We start from the raw sequence: 9570 nt of genomic DNA on the forward strand, positions 1-9570 counted from the left end.
TTTAGACCAAAAAAAAAATAGAGGTCCAATTTCATCCTTTAATAATATGCAATTTGTCTAAATAATAATAAAAATAAGAAAATGTACTAAATTCTCATTATTATTTGTGGTCTTTTAATTATTATTATTTTCTTCTTTTTAATTATATTTAAATTAAAATGTTAGGAAAATAAATAAATAAATCTAAATCTAGAGATAAAAATAATATAAGATTATTTTATATAGAAAAAATTATTGTTAAACTTTTCATTATACAACAATTGTTTTGTTACATGTTTTTTCTTTTTTTAAAAAAAATATTTCTTTATCTTTGAAAATTTAGAAATTCTAATACATCCCTAATGTATAATAATGATAATCTAGTAAAAATACAATGTATGTTAATAAATGTATAAAAAAAAATATGAACTAATCAAGATGTTTGTGTTTTAATAATTTGAAAGTTGACAAACAAAACAATCCAACTGTTTTTTTGTATGTGTTTTCTATATTTGAAGAAAAGTCATAATTTGACAGCTACATTATGTAGCCTACATATAAATTAAATATTTACGTTTATGATTTGGTGTAATAAGCAACAAACATGTGTATGGTGTGGCGCGAGGTTGAATCTTGAGTCTTCTTGGGTGTAACTTATTAGCTCACTTAATCTTGAATAGAAGATAAAGGAAATATAATGACAACGTTTACTAATTACTCTACCAAATTAGTTTAACATGGTGTTTGTGGAATATTATTCTGATAAGTTCTTTTGATATTTTAACGTTGAAATCAATTTTTATTTTGAAAATTGAAAAAAAAATCCAAAATACATTTCAGGATGAATTGTAATATAAAAAATAATGTTAAGAAAGACAAAAATTTCTTTCGTAGAGGTAACCGGTGTGGATTATCCCACTCGGACATTGGAAGTCACATTTGTTGAAATTGGGCTTTATCCACTTATTCTTGAATATGTTAGCCCAATGGGCCTATATCGTTTTAGAAGTAACTCAGCCTAATTTTAAAAAAGAAAGAGAGAGAGAGATCCTCTTCGTCTTCTTCGATTCCTCTTTCGTTCTCATTCTTCTTCGTCTTCTTCTTCTTCACTTTCGTCTTCCAGCACAGTTGTCATCAATGGCTCGAAATCGGGTAAAATATTTAGTCGACTTTCTTACTTCGTTATGTTATATAGCTTATATTGCAAACTTGGTGATTTTTTACTAGGTTTCTTCAAAAACCATTTCATGAAAAAATCTCAACTTTTCTGTTTGTTTCCATTGATGTTTCATTTTTTTCCGCTTAGTTCCGTCTGTGCATGTTTTTTCTCCATTCCTGCTTACTATCTTAGTTTCGTCTTCTTGTAATGCTATTTTAACTTGAGTTTGACTTCGTTTTATGCATTTTGTAACATTTGCTAGTGTTCTTGTTTACTGTTGTTTTCTCGGAACTGTTCTTGAAGTGATCTCGATTTGATTTGAATTTGATTGTACTGATTCCATTTGTTCTTGAAAGCAGGAAGGGTTAGTTTTGTTGCTCGATGTTGGTCCAGCGATGCATAGTGTTCTCCCTGATGTTGAAAAGGCATGTTCTTTGCTACTACAGAAGAAGGTAAATAGATCTTTTTTACTCTACTGAGTTTCAGCCTTTTTCTTTTGGATTTTTCTTATTTGGTTTTGGTTTTGGTTTTGGTTTTGGTCTGTTTGTTGCAGTTGATTTACAACAAGTATGATGAAGTTGGCATTGTTGTATTTGGAACTGAAGGTCTCTTTATCTCTTCTTCTTACTGTTGTTACTCTTGTCTTTCCTGAGGCATGTTAGTTTGATGCCTTAAATGTTTGATTTTGAGTTGTAAATTAGTTATCTATCCTCTTTAGTAGTAGAATGGTTGATATGGTTCTTTCTAGGAGTGTTGTCAACTATTGGCTATTTGTTGTAGTTTGAAAATAATGTTTCATGTAACCTCTGCAGAAACTGCAAACGAGCTTGCTACGGAAATAGGTGGATATGAGCATGTTAAAGTTTTGAGGAATATAAGAGTTGTTGATGAAGTCGTTGCTGAGCATGTAAAGCACCTCCCTCGAGGAACCGTAGCTGGCGACTGTATCCTGCTAGCTAGTTTACTGCTAAATTTGCTGTTTTGCCATTTTCTTCTGTTTATTTTCATGGGTTCTTTGACTGGCTTCAGTTCTTGATGCTTTGATTGTTGGGATGGATATGCTTATAAAGATTTATAGTGGTGGGCAAAAGGGGAAGAAACGGATGTGTCTTATCACGAATGCAGCTTGTCCTACCAAAGATCCATTTGAAGGAACGAAAGATGATCAAGTCAGTACTATCGCTATGAAAATGGCTGCAGAGGGTATAAAGATGGAAAGCATTGTTATGAGGTCCAGTTTAAGTGGTGATGCTCATGAGAAAGTGATTGAGGAGAATGATCATTTGTTGAATTTGTTCTCCAGCAACGCCATTGCTAAAACAGTTTATGTTGAGAGTCCACTCTCACTGCTAGGTTCCTTAAAGACCCGAAGGGTTGCTCCAGTTACTTTGTTCAGGGGTGACCTTGAAATTAACCCAACAATGAAGATTAAGGTAACGTTTTTTTGTTGTTGTGTCTTTTGCTTATTGTGCAATGTTTATAGATACCATCCAACTTGCTGTTTTTTTTTGTATTATTCAATACTTAATTTCATTCAATTGTATAATTGTTTATGAATATTTCTCTGAGAATAAGAATCTAAATTCGTAGGTGTGGGTTTATAAGAAAGTGGCTGAGGAGAGACTTCCCACTCTAAAAATGTATTCTGACAAAGCGCCTCCAACTGACAAGTTTGCCAAACATGAAGTGAAAATTGATTATGATTACAAACTTACTGCAGAATCTACTCAGGTTATTGCTCCAGAAGAAAGGGTCAAGGGCTTTCGCTATGGACCTCAGGTTATTCCTATATCACCAGATGAGATAGAAACACTCAAGTTTAAAACTGACAAAGGCATGAAGCTTCTGGGATTTACTGAGGCATCAAACATACTACGGTTAGTATAAACACTGATATCTATGTTTGTCTGTAAACTCTTACTTGTTCAAAGTTTAATTTTATGTTTTTATCTGCATGTCAATGAAGACACTATTACATGAAAGACGTGAATATAGTTGTTCCTGACCCGAGCAAAGAAAAATCTGTTCTTGCCGTCTCAGCCATTGCAAGAGAAATGAAGCAAACAAACAAGGTGGCAATTGTACGTTGTGTCTGGAGAAATGGACAAGGCAATGTGGTTGTTGGGGTCCTGACTCCAAATGTGTCTGAAAGAGATGACACCGTAAGTTAATAGTTTTCTCTGCTCAGAGGAATACTTCTATTCGAATCTGACTATTTTAATGATCATTTACCCTTTTTACAGCCTGATTCATTTTACTTCAACGTGCTACCTTTCGCCGAGGATGTCCGCGAGTTTCCATTTCCTTCTTTCAACAAACTTCCGTCATCATGGAAGCCAGATGAACAACAGCAAGCAGTAGCAGATAATTTTGTCAAGATGCTTGACCTTGCACCTTCTCCTAAAGAGGAAGTACTAAATCCTGATCTTACTCCTAACCCGGTTTTGCAGGTAATTCCAGTTTTGTTATCCTTTTGACTATGTATAACTGTTGCAGGTAATTTTTCAACTCATATTGATGAAAATGTTTTATCAGCGTTTTTATGAATACCTTGAGTTGAAATCAAATTCCACGGATGCTGTTTTACCTCCAATGGATGAAACTTTCAAGAGAATTATGGAGCAGGATCCTGAACTCTCTTCCAACAATAAATCCATAATGGATGCGTTCTGTGGAAGTTTTGACGTCAAGAAGAATCCAAAGGTGTGTTCCCCTGAATCATCAGCTTTCAGAATGGAACCTGAATGATCTCATTCTTAATTCTTTGACAATACTGTAATTGCAGTTGAAGAAGGCTTCTAAGAGATTGTTACGAGATAAACCATCGGGTTCAGATGATGAAGACAATCGCATGATTACTTATGATGCCAAAGAGAACAAAATTGATATAGTCGGAGATGCAAACCCAATTCAAGATTTTGAAGCCATGATATCCCGCAGAGATAACCAAGACTGGACCAATAAAGCAATCACACAAATGAAAACCCAAATATTAAAACTCGTAGAAAATTGTACCGATGAGGGTGACAAAGCATTGGAATGTCTACTCGCTCTTCGTAAAGGCTGTGTCTTGGAGCAGGTCTCATCTCTTTTCTCTATCTCAACTTCTGCATTTACTCTCAAACCTTTTTCATAGAGTCTTCTTTACATATGTGAGCAGGAACCAAAGCAATTCAATGAGTTCTTGAACCATCTATTCAAGTTATGCCAAGAAAGAAAGTCATCGCATTTTCTCAAACATTTCACGTCAAAGAAGATCACGTTGATTCCCAAATCCGAAGCAGCAGACAGGTTATGTTTATAGACACAATCTTCGAATTTAGGATAAATCTGTGTAACTCTCTAATGACTGGTCTGATGAATGTTTTGTTGGTCGTTTGCTTTCAAGCAGTGATGTGGTAGACGAGAACGTTGGGGATTTCACCGTTAAACAAGAGCCAATGCTTTAGAGCTAACAAAGTCTTGGCTAGTGGCTACAACTAACACTGATCTGTGACTGTGTTTGTCTAAAACGACGCCGCTTAATCTCTGACTTTTGGCTCTTGCAAAAATTTTTGGTTGCTGTCAAATAACTCAGGCAAATTTGTTTATTTACTATGCATCCATAATTAGTTTCAGAAAAGGAACTCTACTAAAAACAGGAAAACTTTATTTTCCTTAACAAAATAGAAAACTACAAGAAAACGAAAACAAAAATTCAGAGTCCCATGAGAGTTAAGATTTCCTAATTTAAAAATAGTAATAATACTTATTTTCCTATTTCCATTCTATTAACTATACCCAAATGGTAAATGAATCCTAGTTTGATAACAAAACAGAGAGTGTACAAACATACATAACTATATATATTACGGAGAGCAAAACAGATCGTGAGAGCAGAGAGACATTATAATACAGAGAGAAGAAAGAAATCTTGAAGAGGAAGTAACGAATTAGGGTTTCTGTGAAAGATGAAGCGAAGAGAAGAAGATGAGAACCAAAACATGCAGAGAAAAAGAAGTAAACCATCATCATCGTCGTCTTTGTCGATACCTCTCGATCTAACCTCAGAGATCTTCTTAAGGCTACCTGCGAAGTCTGTCGTAAGGTTTAGTTGTGTTTCGAAGCTTTGGTCATCGATCACCACCGAGCCGTATTTCACCAACGCGTTCGAGACTCGTCCTAATCTTTTGTTCTTCTTCAAAGAAGACAACAGGCTCTTTGTCGTCACGGTTCCTCCACTCAACAAGAACCCTAAAGAGTCTTATTCATACTCTTCTTCTCCGGTTCTTGATACTTACCAAATTCCTTATCCGAAAGGTCTTTGCTTCACCATCAAAACAGAGTCGGTACATGGTTTGATCTGTTTTCAGAAAGCGACGCAACCTATACTTTGGAACCCTACTATGAGAAAGTTTTCACCTTTACCTAAACCGGACACAAAGTGGGAAGCTTTGACGGTGTTTTTAGGGTACGATCCTGTCGAAGGTAAACACAAAGTTTTGGCCATGCAGAGTAACAAAGCTTCAGATGAGTGTAGGGTTTTAACAGTGGAATCAGGTAAAAAATCATGGAGAACAGTCAAACCCTACTACGCACATCAACCTTGTCGTGGCCATCGCAAAGACAACTACGGACCATGCAGATGCATCAATGGTGTTCTTTACTATGGAGCCAAGATTGGTCTTGATAGGGTTATAATGAGTTTTGACTTGAAATCTGAAAAGTTCATCGCCCTAGCATTGCCATGGGACGACGATTACTTTCAGCCAATGATGATGATATCTTATAAAGATAAGTTAGCTTATCTCGGTTGTTCTAGCTATGGGATCAAGACTACTCTTCGTATGTTGGTTTTGGAGGATGAGAGGCGTGGATGGTCGAGTCACAAGTTCTTACCGATCTCTCATTATGATCGTGGTGCGGAGAACAACTTCAAGCTTATAGGTGTTACTAACGATGGTGAGTTGATTTACGTACCGAACACGGTGTTCGGGTCTTTTGATGTTGTGTATATCGATCCAGTGAAGGAGACTTATAGAAGAGTTAAGTACAAAGGAGTTGCAGATAGAGAATTTAGACAACGCAATGGACTTGAAGATCTCAAAGCTTTCCGTGGGATACAATATTCACCTAATCACATTGAGACTCTCATGTCTCTGTGATTTTATTTTCTTTGGTTTCTCTTCTTATTTTGATATATGTCAAAAAAAAAAATTTAGATTTAAACAATATTATCTTCTTCTTTATTTATGCAATTTACAGATTATAGCTTTCTTTGTTTAATACATATGACAAAACGATTTCTAATTTAAATAATTATTTATGCATTTTACTTATTGAAAATACAAATGATTTCTCTATACTAATCAACAACATATGTTTTAATTTGATCACACTTCGAAATTATATGCCAAAATTGACAAACAAATTAATTACATTTTCCAAATCCGAAAACTTATCTATATAATATCTCCATTCACATAATAAACACACTTTACAAATATAGTTATACTATGCTACTGATATTGGACTAAAATCATCTTACTCGTAATTATAAATATACCATACACTATATATAAATTATAAGATGTTTAAAACCAAATGTGATATTAACAACAAAATTTAATTAAGAACTATCACCGTGACCAACTTAGGTTAGAACATGAACGAAACCATGGAGAAGAAGTAACGAGTTAGGGTTTCGACAAAAGATGGAGCAACGAGAAGAGAAGAACGAAGATATACAAAGAAAAAGAGGAAGAAGAAGAAGTACTAAATCACCATCGTGCTTACCTCTCGATCTAATTAACCTCGGAGATACTCTTAAGGCTGCCAGCGAAGTCAGCTGTGTGATTTCGTTCTGTTTCGAAGCTTTGGTCATCAATCACCACAGCTACATGTTTCACCAACTCGTTCCAAAGCCAGCCTAATCTTCTTGTCTTCTTCAAAGAAGGTGACAGGTTCTTTGTTTTCACGCTTCCTCAACAACAAAATTGGAATCCGAATGTGTCTTGTTCTTATACTTCTTCTCAGATTATTAATAGTTACCATATAACTTATCCAAAATGTCCTTCTTTAACAAGTAAAGCTAAGTCGGTCCACGGCTTGATCTGTTTTCAAAAAGCAGCAAACCCTATAGTTTGGAACCCTACTATGAGAAAGTTCTTACCTCTCTACTAACTTTACACAAACCAAATGAGATGTGGGAGAATATAACAGTCTCTTTAGGGTATGATCCAGTCGAAGGTAAACACAAAGTAGTGTGCATGCCTTGTGGTAAAGCTTCTTATGACTGTCGGGTTTTAACATTGGGATCAGATCAAGAATCATGGAGAACGTTCGGGTTTTAGTTAACATTTTTGTTGTTTTGTAAGACAATTAATCTAAAACATGAACGCACATGGGAAGATTAAGCGCATATACCTCCTTTCACCGTGTCTCCTTTCTGGTTTCTTCGTAAAATTTTTAGGAGAACAATATGTATAGTAGCTTTCATTGAATTCAAAAGAATAAAATCGAACGAAGAATAAAAGATTTCTAAACACTTAAATCTCTGAACTTATTGTATTAACTCATAAAACATAGACTTAACTCTTGACTTATTGTATTAACTCATAAAACATAACATGATCATACTTAATACAACAACATAGACATATATATAAGGAGACCTTATACTGATTCATATGAGACTATCATTTATCCTCCAAATGAAAGAAAAGTGGCTGAAGCAGAACCCGAAGAAGGGGCTGGGGTTGGTGCAAAATCGGAGGGGGGCGAGGGGAAGATTGAAACTGTGTCCATTATGTCAGTGATTGCATCCCATGATATATCATTTCCCAAACGACCGATTTCTTTTCTAGTTTCGAAGACTATGATGATCGGGACAGTGGCTAAACTGTAAAGTGTTGCAAAGAAGGGATGCTTTAAAATATCGACTTTAAGTAATATAACTAGGTTACCATAGGTTTCAGACAATCGAACTAGTTGGTCATCCAATATAGAGCATCGGCTACCGCACAACGAGGACGTTACCGCAACCACAATGGGAAGCTGAGTTGTTGTCAGAATTTGTTGCCATTCAACTTCGTTACTCAACCATTCTACTTGATCTCCTACGTACATGTACACATCGAATCAATGAATCATCAATGTAACTATGCAAGTACTACTAAACCACACACTAATACAATGTATATATAATACATATAACCTTATAATATATGAGATGGTTATATTATACCTTGACTAAAGCCACTACCCACCAAGAACATTAGCATTACTCCCAAAACGTACGAAACCTTTTTCTCCATTGATCAATCAATCTTATATTATATATTCTTTCTCTCTCGATCGTTTTCGTAGGATGTGTTAATCTGCTGGATATGTGTTGTTGTCTCGTTTTATAAGCTTTCAAAAAGTAAACGGGTTGAGTACAAAAAGGTATATGAGTTGGCAATTAAACAAATAGTTAATGACCAATTCCTTACTTATTATTAGCTGTCTATACTTTGATAAAACAAAATTAATACATAATCCTGACGTGAAATTCATGTTATCAACTTATTATTCTCGAGAAGGACAAGTGGGCTAATGGTTCTCACCTCTGTTGGCTTCTCACCAGATCCGGGTTCGAGTCCGGTCCCTCTCAAAAGAGAGACGTATAATTTATAATGATGACGAAAAAAAAAAAAAACTTATTATTCTCTTATTAAAAAGTCAATGATTGCATGTTATGAGGTATTTTAATAACACTACAAATGAATGAGATCGAACGTTTTATTTGTAAAACAAATTCGACCTTTGATAATGTTTTTTTTAATAAAAATTTCGATACCTTTTATATATATTCATTGAAAAGTGCAACCTTGGAGTTCTAGTAATGAATTCATAGTTATTTAATACATATTCTCTTTCTTTTATAGATTTTGAATCTGTTTGGATAATAAGACTTGTGAAAACAGAAAGAAGTATCGCTTCCGGGGGAAAACACACATACACATACACATACACATACACACACACACAAATCTAAGTTTAAATTTCTAAACTCAACAAAACAATGGTATTGTTGTTATTAAGATACTCACTACTCAATTTCATATGATATGCGCCGGCCACGTACAATTGTTTTATGTGGCTGTCCTCACTCAGGGCCGGCCTTTGGTATTTACTATTCGAATATTCACATTAGTATTTTACTTCTAAATAAAAACTATATCTTGTTTAAATAGTGTAGTTCAATATTTAGCACAACAAGCCCGTCTAGCTCAGTTGGTAGAGCGCAAGGCTCTTAACCTTGTGGTCGTGGGTTCGAGCCCCACGGTGGGCGTTACTATTTTCTTTTTTTCATACTTTTTTTTTTTAACACTTTTCTTATTCGTTGTAAATCATTTAAACATATAAATGGACGTGTTATGTATAATCTATAGCTTCAAATTCTTTGACTA

At 34.8% G+C, this 9570-nt stretch overlaps 4 protein-coding genes and 1 non-coding gene across 6 annotated transcripts; 4 read left to right on the forward strand and 1 right to left on the reverse strand.

Annotated features, from left to right (window-relative positions):
• Positions 1–1045: 1045 nt before the first annotated feature.
• LOC17896738 (ATP-dependent DNA helicase 2 subunit KU80) lies at positions 1046–4755 on the forward strand. The gene is made up of 12 exons (XM_006303101.2): positions 1046–1131; positions 1498–1590; positions 1692–1743; positions 1951–2082; positions 2168–2571; positions 2729–3015; positions 3105–3300; positions 3382–3588; positions 3674–3841; positions 3924–4217; positions 4299–4429; positions 4530–4755. Exons 1-12 carry the CDS (start codon positions 1117–1119, stop codon positions 4585–4587), a joined length of 2037 nt encoding a protein of 678 aa, XP_006303163.1. The 5' UTR covers positions 1046–1116; the 3' UTR covers positions 4588–4755.
• A 333-nt stretch (positions 4756–5088) lies between these two features.
• On the forward strand, positions 5089–6282 carry LOC17900884 (F-box protein At1g48060). Of its 2 annotated transcripts, XM_006305940.2 has the most exons (2): positions 5089–5821; positions 5912–6282. In XM_006305940.2, the coding sequence occupies exons 1-2, from the start codon at positions 5089–5091 to the stop codon at positions 6280–6282; spliced, it is 1104 nt and encodes a 367-aa protein (XP_006306002.2). The 2 variants fall into 2 exon arrangements, with proteins under 2 accessions (XP_006306002.2, XP_023633110.1); XM_023777342.1 differs by having other exon boundaries at positions 5089–6282.
• Positions 6283–6831: 549 nt separating this feature from the next.
• LOC111832439 (putative F-box protein At1g47730) lies at positions 6832–7470 on the forward strand. The gene is given in 3 exon segments (XM_023788758.1): positions 6832–6921; positions 6923–7291; positions 7294–7470. Coding segments are annotated over 3 exon segments (636 nt in total).
• A 212-nt stretch (positions 7471–7682) lies between these two features.
• Positions 7683–8466, reverse strand: LOC17899760. Its single transcript, XM_006303745.2, has 2 exons — positions 8364–8466; positions 7683–8235 (listed from the first exon to the last, which is right to left on the reverse strand). Exons 1-2 carry the CDS (start codon positions 8431–8433, stop codon positions 7820–7822), a joined length of 486 nt encoding a protein of 161 aa, XP_006303807.2. The 5' UTR covers positions 8434–8466; the 3' UTR covers positions 7683–7819.
• Positions 8467–9379: 913 nt separating this feature from the next.
• On the forward strand, positions 9380–9452 carry TRNAK-CUU. Its single transcript has one exon. It is a non-coding gene; the product is annotated as a tRNA-Lys (tRNA).
• Positions 9453–9570: the final 118 nt, after the last annotated feature.

Source organism: Capsella rubella, unplaced genomic scaffold (genome assembly GCF_000375325.1).
Source record: "Capsella rubella cultivar Monte Gargano unplaced genomic scaffold, Caprub1_0 scaffold_1, whole genome shotgun sequence".
Lineage (NCBI taxonomy): Eukaryota > Viridiplantae > Streptophyta > Magnoliopsida > Brassicales > Brassicaceae > Capsella > Capsella rubella.

Bases quoted from the DNA above. Each gene is read 5' to 3' on its own strand.
- LOC17896738 (XM_006303101.2), top strand. The intron at 3,016-3,104 runs GTTAGTATAAAC...ATGTCAATGAAG, and splicing joins GAGGCATCAAACATACTACG to ACACTATTACATGAAAGACG. The intron at 3,589-3,673 runs GTAATTCCAGTT...ATGTTTTATCAG, and splicing joins CTCCTAACCCGGTTTTGCAG to CGTTTTTATGAATACCTTGA.
- LOC17900884 (XM_023777342.1), top strand. From the start codon at position 5,089: ATGAAGCGAAGAGAAGAAGATGAGAACCAAAACATGCAGAGAAAAAGA.
- LOC17899760 (XM_006303745.2), bottom strand. From the start codon at position 8,433: ATGGAGAAAAAGGTTTCGTACGTTTTGGGAGTAATGCTAATGTTCTTG. The intron at 8,236-8,363 runs GTATAATATAAC...ACATGTACGTAG, and splicing joins GGGTAGTGGCTTTAGTCAAG to GAGATCAAGTAGAATGGTTG.